Source organism: Astatotilapia calliptera, chromosome 8, assembly GCF_964374335.1.
Source record: "Astatotilapia calliptera chromosome 8, fAstCal68.1, whole genome shotgun sequence".
Lineage (NCBI taxonomy): Eukaryota > Metazoa > Chordata > Actinopteri > Cichliformes > Cichlidae > Astatotilapia > Astatotilapia calliptera.
The window spans coordinates 20,191,680-20,212,559 of NC_137429.1; the positions used below are offsets into that span (position 1 = coordinate 20,191,680).

Below are 20,880 nucleotides of genomic sequence, written 5' to 3' on the forward strand. Positions count from 1 at the left end.
GGAGCTCCGGTAGGCGGTCTGCCAGCTGGCCGGAGTCCAGAGAGTGGAGCGTAGCCAGCACGGAGAGAAGAAACCTGGCCGATACACACACACACACACACACACACACACACACACACACACACACACACACACACACACACACGCGCGCACACACACACACACACACACACACACACACACACATAAAGTCACAGATGAGACATATTACCTCACACCCACACCAATACACACAGACACTATTATAGCCCCTTGTGCGCTTGTTTTCTCCTCTCCACATCTATCCTTGTTTTTTTCTGTCATTTCTCACAAGCTCATCTCCTTACTTCCCCTTCCACGTCCTCTCATCTTCACCATCTATAAGTCCTCCACTTCCCTTTGACACCCCCCCCCCCCCAACCCCACACACACACACACACACACATTCCCCTCTCCTCTCACCATACGCCTCACAGCAGCACCAGATTGGGGGGCTTTTCATATTGACAGCTCTGTTTGTCTGGTGTCTTTTTTTTGTCTCCCTGTTCATTCAGTTGCTCACCTTTCCTCCCTCCCTTTTTTCCTTTCCTCTTGCTTTTTATTCCTCATCTAATTTTTTGCCACTCTGCCCCTCTGCTGTCTTTATTCCCTTCGCTCTTGTTTCTCATCCCTCCCACCCCTCCTGAGTTTTATCACTCGTCATTACCCGGGGGATTGCCCTTAGATGGCTGATAGAGCCTTTTGGCTAATTGTTGCCATTTAGATTCACTGGTTGTTAACCAGTCAGAGTAATCACACACACGCAAACACACACACACAGGCACACACATACACACACGGGTATGACACATTTGTGCATTTACACTGCAGCGTGAACACAGAAAGCCCCCTCCTCCTGACACACACACACACATGCTGGAAGCAGTGAGGGGGTGTTGGTGGTTTTGCAGTGTGACTGTGGAATGCGTAGGATGAGTTTTTATGGAGTGCTGTTTACTTTGGCCACCGCCGTTAAACTTTTAACGGCTGCCAATTAACAGGCCGGCAAGGACACTCTGTGGGGCATGAAACCAGCTGCTGGAGAACACACACGCATACGCAAACAATCCCAAGCCATTTTTCTCTCCACAGTGCTGAGACGTGCACCTCTTGTATGGTGTGTGTGCGCGCACGTTCATGTACCTATATGGGATTGTGGTTATTTTTGTGTGTTTTCTTTTGTTTCTCCCCTCCAATAACACCCTTCCCCAACCATATACACACACCCACAGTGCTGTTCACCCATCAATGCATCCAGCCACCCCCCTATCAACACAACCTCCAAGACCTCCTCTATCCCACGATGCAGTTCAACGTCCTTGAAGACGAGGAACAGAGTGAAACGACCATTTACCTCCCACTGACCTCATGGGAGGACCCCGTGTGTGTGTGTGTCTGTGTGTCTGTGTGCGAGTGTGTGTTTTAAAGAGGGGGTGGGCTGTTCAAATGCTTCATAATGTTTGTCTTGGGTTTGGGAGAAAGAGCAAATTCCACCCAGTAAAATGCTGCAAACACTTGGCAGTAGCTGTCGGCTGTGGTTTTTGTCACCACTTTGTCCACTGTAAATAATGTCAACTCATCTGGCATGTTTGTGCGAAAGTGCATTTATGGTGAAAGTAGCACTAACTGGACATGTTTTTTTTTTTCCTGCATTTTCCAAAATGGCCCCGTTCCATGATAGATTGTAGAGATAAACTGTTTGTTTAGAGGGCTGCTGAATGTCAACGCTGCAAAGAAACATCAATTCTTTCGTGCTCTGCCTCCCACTGACAGGGTACCCCAGCTATTCAGGAAGTCTAGCGTCTCCTTTTCTCCCCATGAGTCCCCTGGATCACCATAGCAACAGCCTCTATGGACAGCACCGCTTCTATGAAACTCAAAAAGGTAGGTGTGTGTGTGTGTGTGTGTGTGTGTATATAAAAAAATAGCTTTTTATATACAGGGCATCCCTAAAATGCTTAATCAGCATCACCACAGGAATAAGAACACCTAGACACTCAGAGTCCAGTTATTCAACATGGCAGTTTCTTGTCTCTTTTATGCAGAAATCATTGTAGGAACACATTTTCAACCCTAAAGATCTATTTTATCCTCTATATCTTGTGCTTTTAGATCACTTCTACCTGAGAGGCCTTCCTCCTCAGCCACCTCTTCTCTCCACCAGTCACAGCCTTCCTCCATTGTCCAGGACCGCTTCGGGACACCCACTTGGCTCTTGCAGCCGGGAGACAGACAGCGGGGGAGTTGGTGGCAAGAGCACCAAGGATATTGGCGAGAAAAGCATTTCGTCTGTGTCAAAGGAAAAGGAGCGATCGAGCAGCAAAGAGAGGCACCAGGAGAGCAAAGACAAACTTAGTCATCACCATCTTCATCAAATGAGCCCTGCTACCACTCCGTCTGGCCACCACCAACAAGCTTTCCCCCACCCCGCCCTTCTTCCTCACCTCAACCTCCAGGGAAGGGAGGAAGACCACAGACATGCTGCAGAGCGGTATAAAGAGTACAGAGACAGTGACTCGGGCAGTCAGGGAGTGAAACATATGAGTGCCTGCAAATTGTCCATTGGCTCGGGGGCAGAGGCTGGCTCTCGAGGAAAGGCGGGAGCACTAAGTAGCTGCGGTGGTGGTGCGGGTAGACCTCTATCTGGAGGCAGCAGAAGGTGCTCAAAAGATGGACCTATAAATGGAGAGATGAGGATCAGCGAATCCTCGACTTCCTCATCTGAATGTATGAGACGGGGGACGGCTGCAGCGACAGCAATCTTGGCATCTCCAACTCCCCACTCAGTGGCTTCCTACTCTATGCCTCCCCCTCCTCCGCCGCCACCACCTCCTCATGCCTTGCATATGGGATCCACGGTTGCGGGAGGGTGGTTACACCATGCCCATCATCATCCTCATCCTGAGTTTTACTGCTCTCCCGCTCCTCTCACACTTACGCCCTCCAAAGATCCAGTATCCACACCTGGCAGGGAGGCAAAGGTCATTGGCCCGACTTATGTGCCCTCAGTGGGGCCATTGGGGGACCTAGGCACTCCAGATTGTCGTGGAGCAGGAGGAGGTGGGAGAAAGGCAGATGATAAAAGTGGAGAAGGATCTCATGAAAGTTTCTCTCATCACCTTAGTCAACTTAGTAGCTGCCAGAAGAAGGAAAAATCGCAGCAATACCAGCAGCAGCTGGGATACGGCAAGGCTGACAAACCTCCTGACTGGAGTATGCAGACGCAACACTTCCACAAACAAGGCTCCAACGTCAATTCTCAGTCAGAACTGAGGTCTTGCAGCCTTGAAACTTCTTCGTCCTTCAGAGATGTTGAGGTTGTGGACGACGTTTACCGACCCTCGCTTCCAGCAGATGCCCAGGAGAAAAAGTCAGGTGAACAGGGCTTATCAAAAAATTGCCCCGATGCTAGCACTTCTCCCTTGGGGGACTGTTCCCACTCAGTTTCTGATGGGAAGATTGGACCGGGAGCAACACCTTCAAGGGAGGGACAAAAGGTTGCAAGGATAAGGCACCAACAGCACAGTAGCCACGGAGCGTGTGCAGAAGACAGGGGGAAAGACGGAACTCAGACAGCACTTTCATGGGGGGCACGAGGGGACCACCAAGAGGACCAGAGAAAAGGTTCGGTTGGTAAAGGTGAAGTAAAAGGGCTGAGCAACAAAGCTCCACACAATGATCCCAACCAGCTACATTCGCAACTGCCTCCACCTCTGTCCTCCTCATCTGCCGACAGTGAAGGCAGTGCCATGAAGAACCTAATGAACTACAGCTCCCAGCAGCCTTTGCTTCTGCCACAGAGGAGCCCCTTTGGAGGTCTAGGCTGCCTCGAGCAGGGTGGAGACAGATCAGAGAAGGGAGACAGAGGAGGAGCTAAAAGCAGCACCTCCCAGCAGGACCCTCCCAAACAGTCACTCCCTCCTCGCCGAAGCTCCGCTAACGAGGGGCAGAAAAGTGACAGAGGTGGAAAGGAGGCAGGGGAAGCAGGAGAGGGGGAAGTTCGACAGCCTCCAGTGGGTATTGCAGTCGCAGTAGCCAGGCCCCCCCATCGTTCCCCAGACAGCACCCCTGGCCACAGCAGGCAAGGCAGGGTACTGCACAGCATGAAAGGTCAGACATCATTTGTGCTCTGTGCACTGAAAATTTCAACATGAGGCTACATTAATGGAGAATATCAACAATTAAACACACAAGAACAGCTGATGGTGTTCTTGATTCACTTTGACATCTGATATATTTAGAATGACTCCAAAACCCTTCCACACTACTTATCATTTAGCACGTTCAAGAAGAAATTTATTACAAAATAATTTCAGGCAGCAGTCCCCAATCCCCGGGCCACGGACCGGTACCAGTCCATGAGTTGTTTGGTACTGGGACGTGAGAGTTGAGGCTCAGGTGTGAAATTGATGGTTTTCAGGATTTTTTTCAGTTTTTAGCGTTAACTCAGTTTCCCTAGGTCTTTTCCCGTGTGTTATGAATAAATCTTCTTCTTTTTTGGTACCGGTAATGGTTTTATTTTGTTGTATTTATCCACGACACCTTAAAGGCCGGACATAAACCAGTCCGTGGTGCAAATAAGGCTGGGGACCGCTGCTTTAAGATATATTTTGACATAGAATATATGGGATACATTAAAAGTTAGCAAAATCCATGTAATCTATGTAGACCATGTACTGTCTTTTGCTGTGCATTTATTTCCTATACCTGGTTGGAAATTGTTTACATCATTTGATTGTACATAAAAGTGCCGATAAGTTATATGTTTCTGGTGCTGTATTTGTGTAATTCAGGGGTGTCACGCCCTGTGTATCCTCTTGGTCGGGAGGCTGAGGAGAGGAAGAGGATCAATGAGGATCAGATCGGTCTTCATCACCTGGACAGAGACAGAGAAATGATCATCAGGTACTCTTAAACACATATTAACACACACACACGCATGCACACACAAACACATACGCACACGTTCACACACTAGCATCTGTTCATTTTTGCTCTTATCTGATAAGCTGTAGTTCTTTTATTCTCGGCTTCTCTCTTCCAGTCTGAAGCTGCGCATCTCTTCTCTCTCATCCATTTACTCTTCTCACCCTTTGATGTGGTATTTCTGTACACCCTCACTCTCTCGCTCTCTCTCACTTCTCTTCTCTCTCTTTCTACCTAAGATGAGATGTGGTGCATTAATGTTACGGGGACTAATATGGATGTCTCTGAAGTATCGGGCTCTTATTATGTAGTCATATCAAGGGAAGAAAACATATAATGAGAACTCATAGACCAGGCACAAGGTGATGTCTGTTCCTCTTGCCGTCACATTTCCTTTTTCTCGATGATTATAATGGCGGTAGTGGTAATGAAGATGACAAGGATGAAGATAATGATCATAATGACAGTGATGATGGTGACAATAAGAGGGATAATCAAGATAATGACAAAGTTCATACCGCCTACTGCCACGACAGGGAAAACAAGGATTGCATGGAGTTCGCCAGGATCCACCCTTCCAGCAGCTGCCACGGGGATCTGACCTCTCACCTCTTGGTCCCCGGAGGAGCGAGCCAGTTGGGGGCTGATCCCGCTGCACATGCTCACCCAGCTCACCGCCACTGGATGCAGAGAACAGGAAGTCCATCCCTCTGGATGGGGCATTCATACAGTGAGTAGAGATCTAACTTTATACCTTCAGCTTGTTCTGTTCTTTTGATGCCCTCCAATAGACGGCATAAAGTTATTTCTTTATTTTTTGTTGCAATTCCAAGTTGCTATATTTTTACATTATAGGTCTGAGTCACGTGGGAATGACTCCAGGGTTTCCTCCAGGTCTTCCCAGCACTCTGCAGCCTGTCTTGGGGTCACTTACCCAAGACCCTAACTCCCCACTAATGGTTCTTCCAACAGAACCAGGGCCTCATCACCACCTTGGTATGCTAAGCATCCTCATACACACATACTCCTCCCCCCCCTTTTCATTTGTATCATCAAAGCCTCTGCCATTTCTCTCCCAGAGTTTTAGTATCATTGGCTAATCATAATATAATGCTCAACTAAGTCCTTCTGTCAGTGGGACCATGTTTTATAGCTTCGTTAATGGGAGCAGCTATTCTGCTGCCCCCCCTCTGCGTGTGCCCGGCATTATGCAAACCATTTTAACTGGCGTTTCATCTCTCTTGTGGTGGAGCACTGATGTGTTTGGACTGGACTTTGTGCTTTCTGTGTGTGTGTTTAAAGTTGTGTTCACGTCTGAAACAATACGATATGTGAAGGGTTTTATTGGGCACCTCAGCCATTGCTGGAGAGACAAAAGTGTTTGTCTTTGTGTGTGTGTGGTGAGTGTGTGTGTCAGCGCTGCTTTGCAAACAGGCTGTGAAATTTAATTATCTCCCGCCTCCCTTGCCTCGCTCCGTGAGAGTTCCTGTGGAGAGGGGAAGTGCATCCACTGAACCCTTCCCCTGGGAAACATTAGCCCACTCAGGCTAATCTCACAGAACAAAGGTTCCCAGCGACAAGGCAGCCAAGGAGGGATGTGTGTGTGTGTGTGTGTGTGTATGTATACTCATATGTGTGTTCACATTCATATGTGCTAAGGGAGAGGATGTGATGAAACTATGTGTTTCCCTGTAAAGAAAACCTGCATAGAAAGCGTTAAAAGTGGTGATTACAGGTTGTTAAGCATGCATTCACTATTCAGTGATTGTGTCTGAGGCCAAAACACAGCTCATTCGGGCTACAAATGGTCTATTTTCAGTCTTGCAACAACATCCATCAATGTCTTTCTTCATACTTTTTACATTGTTTTTTTTTTTTCTTTAAATCAAAAGAAAACACTCAGCCGTTTCTCTCATTTACAATATCTACTCTAGATGTTCTGGAGCCCTCGGGTCTGTGGCCTCCTGTTTATGGAGGCAGAGGCCCCCCTCCTCACCTGCAGCATCACCCAGTTTACTCCCGCCCCTCCTTTCTACGGCAACAGGAGCTGTACGCCCTGCAGCAGCAGCGAGCCATGGAGCATATCCAACGCCAATCTTTAGGACAAGTAAGACCAGTATAAACCAGAAACCTATGACAATGAGTTATTATTGTGAAACTGTGGACAAATGAGAATTGGGAAATACGCTGAAGTTGCGCAATGGCACTTCTTCCTCGTTTCAGCTGTTATGACTACAATACGCGACCACTACTGATTTGTTTGAAGATCTCTCAGTGCAGATATCCTGACTTCTTAACACTGAAAGAAAAACATATGCAAAAATCACACTCAGCAATATTTATTTAAGCCAATGACTTCCTCTTTTGTTGGAGAATGGTTTTACTGATAAAGACACATTGATGTGTTGCTTTTACACTTTCACATTTGCCAGATCATTTGGCAATCAAGCGATGTGGTCATTTCTACAGTTCTTCTCCCCCCCCCCCCCCCCCCTGCTTTTCTGTCATGTTTTTTTTTTTTTTTTCAGAATTAATGTTTGTGTTTAGATGCAATTTGGCTTGTCTTATACAACTGCATTTCCTGCTGTCATACAGTCGTAACTGGCCATGAAGATCAAAGTGTTAAATTAGCATCGTGTAACACATTTAAAATGTATTCATCCAATCATTGTAAGGATTACTTCTCAATCGCTTGTTCTCCGTTTCTTCTCTCATAGAGAAAACATGATGATAGCACCATCACCCTGGAAGATTCAACTCATCAATCTCCACCATCCAGGACTCCCTCTTCTTCTTCTTCATCCACGTCCACTGCCTCCTCCCATGCAGCCAAACCCTTCTCTCACACCCCACCTCCACCCAAGACATCCACACCATCTCCGGGAATGTGCCCCACTAGCCGTCAGTCACCCTGCTACCACTCCCCATCCACGCTTCCGCACCCGCCAAATCCTCTGACTCCTGCACCGAGCCCTGCTGCAGCAGCTCCCCGGTCCCCAGCCCTCAGCCCTGCTCCTTCACACCTCTCTAAAGGACTGGAGAGGGGCAGTGACAGAGGAGAGGGACAGCCACCTCAGGACTACCCACAATCCCTCGAGCCAGGTTTGTGTGTGCAGAAGCTCCCGTAGGCTCGTTAATGAATCCACTGTCTGAACTGAAAAATCTGTGCCAGCAGGCTGGACCATCAGATAGCATAAAGATGGCGAAACAGGACACAGAGACAGACAGAGCATAAGAGAAAAAGAAAGAGGGAGAGTGATGGAGGCCGCTGCTGCTGAAATGCAGCACTGGGCTTTGAAGTGTGGTATTCTTTTGATTTTGCAGAAATTGTTTGAAGCATGGCTGGTCCCTTACTCAGTGTGTCCTTGAGTGTATGTGTGCACTTTTTTTTTCTGTGCGAGCCAAAGAGGGACAGCGGGCAGGCAAGCCATTAAGGTCAGAAAAAAGCATATGGGCACTCTGTCCATGTATGTATGTGTGTGACCTGCCAGTGTGCATATGTGTGTCAGTGAAGGTCAGTGAAATCTTCAGATAGAGCCTCCTTATCCTTCAGGGGTCCTTGAGAAGAACACGCGGAAGGATACGCATTCATCTGGCTGCGTTGTCAGGGGGGCGGAGGGATATCATCAATAATAAGAGAGCAGGGGTGACAGGGCTGGCGCTGCAATCACAGGAAAACGGCAGGGTGTCATCAATATCCCACCTAGATCTATATACTTACACTTCTACACCCACACACACACATGCTGTATAATACACACCACTGTGGGCACATTGTGTTTTCAGCACCTTGCTGTTAATGTATTATGCCAACTGTAATCACTGGCTTCATCCTATCTACCTGAACGGAATTGCAATGAATTTAAAGAACAAGAAACTACAAATATTTCTATTTGTTGCAGATAAATACATTTTGTTTTCCCCTATTTCAGGCTGATTTACAGGCTTTAATGACAAAGAAACTATTTGACCAGTGCGCTCTCTCCCTTTCTCCCCCAGACTTGCCACCTGTTTATACTTACCCTCCAATCACCATGGGTTACAAGGCCGGGCCCTCGCCTCCAGAGGCTCGACTGGCTGAGCAACCTATGTTGGAGGATGAGCCGGCAGAGCCTGACACTAAGTCCCTCCCACACCAGTGCCACATCAAGCCTCTCACTGTTGAAGTTGAAGAGCTGGGGAAGGAAGACAATGAGAGGGTCTGTGAAGTGGTGGAATCCCAGTGTGCACTTACAGAGGAGGCGAAGCAGGAAACAAAAGGCTGCTCGGTCTCTCAGCCTCAAAGTGAGATTTCTGGATTGCCGCCATGCCCTTTCCCAGCTCCAGTCCCAGATCCAGCCTGCCCAGCCACAGCCACAGGCAAAACCCTAAAAGTAGAGCTCTCCCTGGGTTGCCCGGGCCAGCAGGCTGGCCTGGAGGAGCCCCAGCTACCCAAAGAGCAGGAGAATGATAGGGAGGATGGAAAAGAGGACATCGAGGGGGATGAGGGGGAGAAAATTCATCCCAAACCAACAGAATGTACAGTCTCTGTGCCTGAAGAGCCTGGAAAAGTCCAGGCAGAGGAGGATGGGCACAAAGAAGGAGAGAATGTAGAGGTAGTGGAGGATGAGGAGGATGATGAGGGGGATGGGAGAAGACCAAGTGAGGGCTTGGTGAAATTAACGTGTAGCTCTCCCGCTCCTACCACATCCGCCGACCCGATCGTCCCTCCAACGGCAAGTACAGCAGCTCAGCTCCAAGGGGCCTACATGTGGAGCCTGGAGCTCCTAATCGCTGCAGCTCTGTGTGCCACCAGAGATGCCTTGTACCCACCTGTACCTGTTGACCAGGCCCCATGCCCTTCACCCAACCACGGCATGGAGATGCTGGGGGAACTGGCCGAGCTTGAGATCCAGCAGAGGAGCAGGGCGAGCAAAGCAGGTGAGAAGAAATTCATTTGAGAACGCATCGTCTGTCTGTGTGGTCTAATCTGCTTACACATCTACAGACATTGGTCCAATTCGAAACCTATGAAATGAAACCAAAATAGTTCTAAACAGCCCCAATAATTAGGTCTGCCTTTCTTACATTATCTTCTTATAGTAAAAAAAAGACCTAAAAAAAGACTAAAATGCCCTTGAAATTGAGATCAAGGAAAAAGAAAAGAAAAAAACTGTCACCATGCTTTTCTTCTTGCTATACAATCACACACACTTACAGTGAACACATGAGAGAGCTTTGGGAGATGTGTGCAATCCAGATGTGTCTCATGTCACACACACCAACACACATGCACAGACACAAAAAATTTCCCACTAACTATCCTGCTTCCTTCCTCAGCTCTGTTTCTCCGCTCCTGCCTATAGACCAAATTTTTTCCCTCTGGGAAGGATGCTTATGTGTATATGCCAGTGTGTGTGCATGCCCGTGAAAGTATGTGTGCATTTTGAGGGGACCCAGAGATGGACAAGCTAAGCTTTAGAAACAAGCCAGGACGCACGCACACACACACACACACACACACACACACACACACACACACACACACACACACACACACACACACACACACACACACACACTCTGCCCAGTGTGTCCCCCAGGCTCTGGCGTCTTGCTTTGCTAATTAGACCCTTTCCTTTAAAACACTTCTCCTGTAAGCGCTCCTATTTTCCTCTCGTCCCTCTGAGAGAAAGTGTTTTTATTTATGCCAGCATCTGTGTGTGTGTGCGATTTGTACGTGGCGTGCACGCGGCTGTGTGTGTGTGTGTGTGTAAGCTGTTAAGTAATCCCAGATGAATCCCTGCTCTCCTCCATCAGAGTCTACGTGTCTCTCCACCAGGCTGCTTGCTCCCTGCCTGCGCCTCCTCCCGCCTCTCCTCCCTCTTTGTTACCCCCCCAACACACGTCTCCTTTTTCTTTTTTCTTTCTTTCTTTTTCTTTTTTTTTATTAAACCAATGTAATCTTGTGTGTAAATCCTGCCTCTGCAAGCCTTGTTGACGGAATTAATAAGTGTAAAAATCATAAGTCGCTCAGCTGCTGTCTGTGCATGTGTGTGTGTCAGAGATACAGCGCGACTGTGCATTTGTTTACATGTGCATGCACGTGGTTAGCATGTGTAATAGGTGTGAAATCAATAAGCCCTGTTGTGGCGTGGAAAACGTTCTTCAAGTTGCAACACATTTATTTAACCCCCCCCCTCCCGCTCTGACCTCATCGCCGAGAATGTTATTAATACCGCTGATGGCGTTTTTGTCATTGTGAATGCGTTGGGGGAGATGAAACCGATCCCAGACAGATGCGTTTATGGCGTTCCTTGATGCAGAAGGATATCTCAGCTGTTCACTGGAGATCACAATTACAGATTAAGGAATCAAGAGATGTGCCCCCACCCCTTCTCTTCTTCATGAATTATCGCCATTACTTCTATTTACACGTAGACAGAGGAGGTATTTGTGTAATTTATTCCTTCGCATTTCCTTTATTTTGAAATTTCACACCAATAAATTCCTTAATGGTCTCTAATGATGACTAGGTCCACAGCAGCTGTAATGGTTTTTAATTTTCCTCTACTGTTTTTGTTTTTCCCCTTGAAATCCCCTGTGCCGCCTCTTATTACACCCTTCACCCCCGTTAGAGACACGGTATGGTATTATTACTGTGCAACGATGAATGTGTGTGTGCGTGCATATGTGTGTCTGTGCGCTGTAGGCGGAAGGTATCTATCGATTGTGGCCATCCTCCAGGATACTAAACTAGGTGTGGTGATGTCAGTAGTGATGTCATCCTGTCAGGGTAATCGGAGCATGCCATTGGCTCAGAGGTCTGACAGATGAGATGGCATTGACCTCTGCGAGCCGGGACAGGACAAAGCCGCATCTCTCAGCTCCTTCCCGCTTGCTCTGTCGCTCTCCGAGGAGTTACCTGTCAATCTCACATCCGTTTGTTCACGCACGCTCTCGTTTCTCTCTTCACAGACAAAGACTGCCCTCCTTTCTTTCGTCGCTATTTGCCGTGTTTTTCTGTCTCCATCTTCCACTCCCTCACACACATACACACACTCACACAGGTCTTAATGATGTCAGGTGTCAGTGAATGGGCCTTGCGGCTCCAGTACACAGTGGGAGTGAATGAGGAAGACCTCTCCTCACCTGCCTCTCTTCTCCTTTCCTCGTCTCCTTCTTTTCTCTCCTCGTCTTCTTCTCTAAGGGGAAATTGGATTCTGTCCATGTCCATAATGAGGAGATGTAGGAGAATAAATAGATAGCTCAATAAACACTTTGCCTCTTATTGCTTCTCCTCCCCTTTACTCCCCATCCCTCCCTCCCTTTTTCTCACCGCATCCCACAGTCCTTCTTCTCCTCCTTCTCTTACCATCTCTCCAATTCTCCCTCACATAGCCTCACGCAGTTTGCCCATGTCTGCATAGCTCAGCGAAAATGCTGTAGGGTGCCTGTGTGTATTCTAAATGAGTGTTTTTTTATTTGCGTGTGTGTGTGTGTGTGTGTGTGTGTGTGTGTGTGTGTGTGTGTGTGTGAATGTGTGTGGACCGTCTCATGAATATTCCGTTTCATCTGCCGCTGCCGTGACAATGACAGAGTTAATGACAGTGACAGATGTAGAGATCGTTCCCTACAACCCCCCCCTCCCATGCGTGTGTGTCTGTGTGTACGATTAGGCATGAACACCAGTATACATCAAATAAACTACACAGCTAATATCATAAATATCACCACTTTTCAAGACGCCGTTTCATCGCCCGAGAAATAAATCCTTTCAGCACACGGCGTGTTTTATAACCAGGTGTCAGCCGCTGCGTGATGTACCAATCTAAATCGAAACAATCCGTCTCCGCGCAGGTGAGGAGGACATGCCGACCTTTGACCTCCACAGTCTGGCGACTCTGGTGGCCGCCCGTGCCCTGGAAGTCGGAGGGGGACGGGTAGATGTGGATGCGGATGGTGCCGTGGACCAGCAGTGTCCAATCAGGAAGAGGGTGAACCTGCGCAGGAAGTGCAGCTGGACGCCTCGGCACGAGCCGGTGAGGCAGGGGTGTATTTTGTGTTTGTGCATGAGGACGTAAATCAGTGAGGATTCAAAATGTGGCTCAATGGAGTGCTGAACAGTTTGAACAGAAATGAATTGTTTTATACTTGTTGTAAATAAAACCAAAACAATTAAAAAAAAAAAAATCTAATTTCTGAACTGAACAGCTAAGAAATCATAAAGGAAAAAGCCTGTTGGTTATTATCAGGGATACAAATGAGAAATAGACTAATTTCTAAGAGTTTAAATAATAAGATTAAAGCAAACATGCCAGTAAATTCAACATAAAACATGTAAAATGAACATTTTTACTACATCATGACTTAATGTGTTTTATTTGGCTCTTTTTTCCCCCAGTTTTCCACCATGTAGGTACCCAGTATTTCTTAAATTATTTACAGCATAATTTATTTACACTCTCCTAAAAGAAATTCCCTTTTATTCTCTTATTTCCCCATATCTACTTTTAAGCACTGGTGGGAATCGATGAGTGTTTTGCATGCACTGATCCATACAATAAAATGACACATAAATTCCATAAATTCAGTGGAAAATCACACTATAAAATGAATGCATTGTGTAGTGTAGCAAACGAACACTAAAACACGGGTGCAATAAATATAATCTATCATAAGAAACAAAAAGCAGTGTGGATTAAAACCAATACACTGTGTGTTCACTGAATAACTGAGCAAAACGTGTTAGTGATCAAATAAAATGGATGGATAAAATTTAGAAAAAAACTCTTTTAGTTTGATCTGTGTTGAAATTCAAAATAAAACATTTTCATATTTTTTTGTAATGTTCAAGTAAAGATGACACAAGTGCTTCCTGTGTGGTGGAGCTTTACATTTCTTATTAAATTCAAAAAACTTCAAAACAAGATCCGGCTTCACCAATGCTATCAGGCGTTTGATTTTAAGACTTCAATAAGCGCACATTTATCCTACAGATTATTAGATAACTACTTGGCGAAACCTTTTTAACGTTTACAGATTGATTTTACTTATGTTAATATTTGTTATCTGCGACAGAAAGTGCCTAGGGAACTACATCAGCCTATTAGAAATCTGCCAGTAAGAGCAGAAGTTGTTGATTTGCTAAAATTAACTGCTTCACACAAACGTGTGAGCGTTTGGTTACAGGAAAGTCCTCAGCAAGCTGGCCAAACACAAGCTGGCTACATATCCAATGACTGCTGTGCTGAAGTTGGTGTTCAGCATTTGAATTCCTCTGCTCTGTGTGTGTGTGTCCGTGTTTGTGTGTGTGTGTGTCAGGTGTGCCCAGTGAAGGGCTCCATGGAGACCATGGGAGGGGAGGAGCTGGCCATGCGTGTCCAGCTGGCTGAGCTACAGCGCCGCTACAAAGAAAAACAGAGAGAACTGGCCAAACTACAGAGGAAACACGACCACCAGTGAGCAGAGACAACACACACACACACACACACACACACACACACACACACACACACACACACACACACACACACACACACACACACACACACACACACACACTTATTTTGTCTAGTCTGAATTCTGCATTCCAATATTCACTCTTCTGCTTTCATGCTGCATCTGCGTGCTCATATTTAATGCAGTTTGACCTGTAGCCGATACAAGCTTCTTCCTGATTTCTCCCGCTGTCCGGATTGCATCTTTAATCTCCCTCTCCGTACCACTCCACCTCCTCTTCCTCCTCCTTCCTCTTTCTGCAGGAAAGAGGAGACATCTCGAAGCCCTGCTCGCCGGGGGCCCGGCCGCCCCCGTAAGCGCAAGTCCACCCCCGGCCCAGCTGCTGCAGAGAGCTCCAAAAGACTCAGGTCAGTCCTCTGATATTGCGTTGGTATAATCAGTGTGATTGGCAAGCCCAGCTCATTCATCCTGATTTCTGTTTGTGTTTTTAGTGAAAGGCATGGTTGATTTTCAAGAAGTTCTTCTTCAGCTGAATTGATTCAAATGCTCTCTAGCTGATGATTTGCTTGATTGGGCACTGGAAGGAGCTGCTCACACACACACACACACACACACACACACACACACACACACACACACACACACACACACACACACACACACACACTGATGCACACACAGACACACACATACACAGTGGGGGTTATGTGATGGGAGCTGTAAGCTGGGTGTGATTTTTAATGAGAGAAGGTAATGGAGATGAGGGCTTCATTAATCACCATTAATCACTTTTAATCATATTTATCACTTGTATTGATTATGTCCTGATTCCATGCGAACCTCCAGCATATATTAATACAGCTGGACAAAGTTCTGATGTACAGTTATTACAGTGATAAATGACTCCACGCCACCCCCACCAGCTGCAACACGCAACCACACATTATTTAACACCTCACACATGCAAACCTCCACACTGACTCACATTCACGGACACACGCACGTGTGCTAGTGCGTGCAAGCAGCCGGGATTCAGCAGTGATAAATGTGTTTTCTCATGATGCCCCACCTCTGTTAGCATGTGCACCCCTCGCCTTGATAAAATGATTAGAGAAACTCGAGGTTTGTCACGGTTACCATGATTAGAAAGCGCTAATGAAAATGACAATGAAAGCCTTTAGTCATACATGCCAGTGCACTACACACACACACACGCAGAGAACTTGTTTAATTAGTAGAGCTGGGTGCTCCGTGCCTGAGCAGCATTTCTGTTGTTATTAACAAGCAATGTATCATTTGTTTATGCTTTCATCTTCTAATGAGAGTTGGGGTGTGGGTGAAATAAAACTGAAAGAAAGCGAGATGAAGAGGAATGGTAGCTCTTCTAAAGTGTGCTGACTTGTTCTCTTGATATCTGGAATATGAAGCATATATGGTGAAAGGTGTGCGGATAGCCAGCTTGGATTTTATAGGTGAACCTAGCTTATCGTCTCACCTCTTGTCAGTTGCTCTTGAAGTGATTGGGCTACATAAAAAATTGTTAAAAGCACTTAAAGATGGTTTAAAGAACCTAGCAACCACCTTGCTGTTTTGTGCCGTGTACTCCCGAACACTAATTTGACTGAATCTCGGGTTAAACGTCAGTCATTCAGGGGAATGAAACAGACAAAGGTGATCTGGATAGTTAGAATCTTCCTCTCCTCTGCTCTGCTCTCCTGGGAGCAGAGATGCTGAGAGCCAAACCTTCCCTCTCTGGGAATATAGGATTCACCTGCCTCAGACACCAGCTGCTAACTGTTGTGTGCCTATGTGTGTGTATATGAATGTTAATGTGTGTGTGTGTGGGGACTGCCTGTGGTGGTGCGAGAGAGCATGCGGGCAATGAAGGAAGGACAGAAAGAGGGAGAGAGAGGGAGGAAGGGAGGAGTAGTGTTCAATAGAGGTTAGTGTTTATCGATTGAGCCCTGAAGCTCCGGTCAACGGACAGACTCCCCCGAGACTGCTTCATTTCTCTCTCTCTGTGTCTTTCCCTCCCCCCTCAACCATTCTCCTCCACCCACTGTCTCTCTCTATCTCTCCCTCTTCTTGGCTCTCTTCACGACAGATAATTTCTTACCCTTTTTTAGTCTCGCGATCCGAATATTCCCGTGTTTGCCGTCAGACCGCGCCGAGGCTGTCTCTTACCTCATCAAAGTTACGAGACAGACAAGATGAGTGGGAAGAGAGCGAGACAATGACTGAGCTTCAACACAGATAGAAGGGACGCTAAGAAGAAAAAAGCAAAAAAAAAAAAAAGGGAAATGCAGAGATGCAGAGAATAAAGACGTGTGATTAAGCTGATTCTTTGTTTTCACATAGGATAAATTCTCATTCAGCTGCGTCCCTGCTGTGTTTTTATGTTTTTTTTCAGGGCTGGACTGAATGTACTGGAGGAAAAAGCCAGGAATTCAATGTCCAATCACAACTTCAAAAGCCTCAGCACTGCACAGGTCAGCCGCTCGCTGCTTCTCACGGTTCATCCGCACACACAAACACACACGCTGAGAACTATTTCCTCCTGCTCCTGTTTTTTTTTTTCTTTTTCTAGATATTTCAATTAGCAGAAAGGAATGAGTCAATAATTAGTTGTTCCCTGACTGCAGATGAAAGCTCGTTGTAAGCACAGAGGTCGACCCAGCGCCCTGAGCTCCAGGCTGGCCAGGCGGGTGACCCAGCTGAAGCAGAAGGCTGCAGCCCAGCGTGGTTCACAGTCAGCAGATATGCTGCACAGCAGCGAGAAAGACGCATCCAAGAGTCACTGCAGACAAGGCGGAAAAGGTGGGGGAGAGAGAGGGTGCATAAAAACACTTGTTCACTAGGCAGCACCTCGAAACTCAGCTCACCCCTTTTCTGCTTATCTCTTAGACCTGCAGCAATCCCACAGCGCCGCTCAAACCGGGAAGAGGAAGAGAGGTCGAAAGCCCAAAGTTCCCTTGGACATCAACCCTAACAGACCTCACCACAAGGACAGCCGAGTTACTGAGAAGCATGAAATAGATGATGAGAAGAGTGACAGCGAGAGCTCAGAGCATGGTGAGGTTTTTTTCTTGATATACAGTCTGGTTGTGTCGCCTTGCCAATTAACCAAAAAAGGATCACGCAGCTGATGCTTTGGCCGTAAAATTTTACAGCCTTTTTTGGTCAATGGAATGCACACATTTTGCTGATAAGAGCTTTATGACAAAACTACAGTTTCAGAAGTTTGGAAAAGCTCACTGACAGTTTCACATGCGAGTCAAGCGGCGCTTATTTGGTGTGTGGGTCAAAGGACACCAACCAGATCTTGTGAGATTTTGCTGTGAGATTGTGTGTGTGTGTGTGTGTGTGTGTGTGTGTGTGTGTGTGTGTGTGTGTGTGTGTGTGTGTGCGTGCATGTGGAGCATCTGAGAGTGAGATGTCTGCCGTCATCAGGGGTGTCCTCTCACTTCCCAGCTCGTCTGTCACACTGTTAAAACAGTTAACGACTTGCCACGGGCATGCGACACGGCCCTCCGGCATATGGTAATGTGAGCCTGCCCTGGCCTCCCCGTTCAGAATGTCACACCCAGCTCCTCCCATCTCTCCTTAACCTCTCCAACCTTGTGAAAATGGCCACACTGAAGTGCCTCGACTTGAGGATACACAATGACACCCGTCCTGACTTTTAACGGCTCGCCAGAGAGATGGGTGCGCCATGAAACCAACATAACATGGAGGAAAACACTAGAATTTCACTGACCCCGTGGCCTTATTGGCATGAAGAATTTGTGGTTCAGTTAAGTGTGTGTGTGTCTGTGTGTGTGTCTATCTGTGCGTGTGTGTGTGTTTGCCAGTGTTTGTATGTGTGTCAGGGAAAGCGTTGAAGAGAATGCCATGTAAGTGACAAGTGTGTCAGATGTGTCAACACCCGACGCGACCCCTGCAGCCAGCGAGACACAGCTGCCATTAACAATCTGTGTATGTGTGTGTGTTGTGTGTGTGTGTGTCAACATTTGCTCCCTGTCACAGCAGTTAAGTAACAAGCAGGGCATTATTGTTTAGCCATTAAAGAAGGTTTGCTCATTGAGAGTTAATTTGTGACGAAATGCCCGACTTTTATAGACCCTCATAGAAATTTGACTTGCTTGGCATTTGAACATGCGCGCATTTAGCAGCAGGCCCAAAATGTTAAGGAATCTCGAAAGCTCGCTGTCGATGCATCTCATCGAGTGAGTCCTTGGCTGTTAACAGAGTTTACATATAAATGACTTGAAGCGCTCTGACTCTCATACTGATGTCGTGATTTCACAATTTCACAGAGGAAGATGCCAGCTATGACAGCGAAGACGGAGCCGGTGACATCAAGATTAGCTCATCCTCTAAAGAAGCTCCTGCAAACCCTGCTGGGGGCATATCTTTTTCATCACAGTCCTCCAAGCTGCAAACAAACCAGAAAGCCAGGAGTAGGAGACCAGGACCTCTTGGTGAGATGTTTATACATATCTTTAGATTTCCAGGAGACAGATTTCCTTTCTTCCGTTTTTCTGGTTGTGTTTATTTTCTGAATGGACACTTTTCCATAAGAAAAATTCCATGAATAGAGACTGGGTACACCAGGCATTTACATATCATGTTATCTGTTTGAACTGCACACTGTTGCGTTAATGAAAAGGCATGCACAAGGATTATAACATATTGTGTCAGTAACAGGAAAAACTGACAGAAACTTTCCTCTCCTAAGTCAACAGGTTTGAATGGCAACGTTCACTTGAGTAGTTTTTGGCTGTTAACGGTCATGCAAATTGTGATGTTGCTCCCATATTCAGAGGAAAACATTATTTTCTCTTCAGATGTCCGGCGAAGCTGAAGAGTTGCAATCTATTTTGCATGTCGTCTCCTCCTCTTTTCCCTTCACACGCATGTTTCTAAAATGTATCTTTTTTCACAAAGAACCATAACCCGATCATATCAACTTGATATCAGTTTTAACACGCTATCTTTAATTTACATGATGCTTTCGTCTCCATCCTCAGGCATGGGGATCTTACCCACCACGGACCAAAGGAGAGCACCCCTCAGGCCAGGCCTCGCCAACACAGAGAGGAGTCGTGCAGATCACCTGCCGACCAACAGAGCATCTCCCCTCAGCTGGGGCGTATTGCCAGTGGGCTGCAGTTTTGGCGACAGCCATGAAAACCACAGAGCTCTGACTGAGGCGAAGAGGATCAGCAAGAAAGATGAGAGGAAGACCTCTGCAGGACAGAGCTTTCGTGGAAAGGTGGGACATTGGATAGCGACGTGTAAACTGACATTCAAACCTCGGATCCCCCCACTCAACTGCCACACCTGTGCATCTCTGTGGCAATGATCAGAGGAAAGAGAGGGCACTGATAAAAAGCATCACTTCTGAAATTTTTTTTTACAACTTACTTTGCATGACCGCTTCTGATAACGTTTGTTATTTGCTCCCTTGCACGGAATAGGAACTGTACTTTGAAAGAAATCATGCAATATTTGTAATTAATATGATGCTCTGAGGACAGTGCAAATAAATGCTCTCCCAAAGTTTATTTATTTAAGGGAGAGAGAGTTTATGTGCTCTACAACTATTTGTCTCCCCTGATCACTACACAAAGTAGTAGGATTCGAGAACGGAAAGGTGAGATACAATAGCCACATTTAGAAGCTTGGTGGAAAGGTTTTATAGTGAGCATTGAGCTGTTACAGAGTCCTAAACAAGGCAGAAATAAAACATGATTTTTGAGTAACAAAGCAGAAGGGGAACTGGTTACCGTGAGTAAAAGAGGGCAGGTGACTCAGAGGGTTACTCCCTTTGGCTACTGCATGCAAAGTAAAGCTGAGAAAGAGAGAAGAAGAATTAGGAAAAGCCCTCGCCGCAAGTTCACTCCTTGCTTGTTTAGGTGTGAGCCACACCCTGCCAGGAAGTCTTGAAAATCCCGTAGATTAACACTGACAGCGCCTACCAATAACTCCTGCTCCCATACGGGCAGATGCTTAACATCAGCTATAAATCAGTCACTGTGGCAAATGCATCGTTTGCTGTCGTTATAGGTGCATGTTTGCAGGCGCGCCGGCTGTGCTAACAGACCGCTGGCCTCATTTTATCTGTGCGAGCAGCGGTTGGCGAGACACTCGCATTTCGCTTTAATGTGAGATGCCCTCAGGTTGCTTTAGTCTTTGAGTCATTGCAAGGGAATGTCCAAAAACACATAACTCCAAACCAAACAGAGGAATATAAAGATAATCATTGGCCTTAATGCTTCACACACCCATGCGTGCTGGCACACAAACACACACATATCACCGGCGTTAAAAGGAAATAGTCACCCATGCCCTCTGGTGACGAAACTTCTATTAATAAAATATATGATCTCTTGATGTGGAAAACCTAACACACACGTCAAATATTATGAACGCTCTTCTTCGGAAAGCCTAAATACAAGCAGAAACCTGTTGGGCGAGCTTACTTACTTCGTC

The 20,880-nt window shown here is 46.5% G+C and overlaps 1 protein-coding gene and 1 long non-coding RNA gene across 3 annotated transcripts in view; one reads left to right on the plus strand and one right to left on the minus strand.

Moving 5' to 3' along the window:
* Window positions 1-20,880, plus strand: part of bahcc1b (BAH domain and coiled-coil containing 1b) — a 61,503-nt gene that overhangs the window by 33,040 nt on the left and 7,583 nt on the right. For both annotated transcript variants that reach the window (XM_026178931.2, XM_026178929.2), the window contains 16 exons: window positions 1,792-1,902; window positions 2,131-4,128; window positions 4,812-4,923; window positions 5,481-5,674; window positions 5,800-5,940; window positions 6,879-7,051; window positions 7,662-8,046; window positions 8,944-9,864; window positions 12,784-12,965; window positions 14,248-14,384; window positions 14,688-14,792; window positions 16,796-16,874; window positions 17,028-17,202; window positions 17,290-17,457; window positions 18,702-18,866; window positions 19,416-19,660. In XM_026178931.2, coding sequence (XP_026034716.2) covers window positions 1,792-1,902; window positions 2,131-4,128; window positions 4,812-4,923; window positions 5,481-5,674; window positions 5,800-5,940; window positions 6,879-7,051; window positions 7,662-8,046; window positions 8,944-9,864; window positions 12,784-12,965; window positions 14,248-14,384; window positions 14,688-14,792; window positions 16,796-16,874; window positions 17,028-17,202; window positions 17,290-17,457; window positions 18,702-18,866; window positions 19,416-19,660 — 5,291 coding nt within the window. The remainder of the gene's footprint in view (window positions 1-1,791; window positions 1,903-2,130; window positions 4,129-4,811; window positions 4,924-5,480; window positions 5,675-5,799; window positions 5,941-6,878; window positions 7,052-7,661; window positions 8,047-8,943; window positions 9,865-12,783; window positions 12,966-14,247; window positions 14,385-14,687; window positions 14,793-16,795; window positions 16,875-17,027; window positions 17,203-17,289; window positions 17,458-18,701; window positions 18,867-19,415; window positions 19,661-20,880) is intronic.
* On the minus strand, window positions 4,685-7,075 carry LOC145430441 (uncharacterized). The gene is made up of 3 exons (XR_013911014.1): window positions 6,941-7,075; window positions 5,463-5,654; window positions 4,685-4,894 (listed from the first exon to the last, which is right to left on the minus strand). It is a non-coding gene; the product is annotated as an uncharacterized LOC145430441 (long non-coding RNA).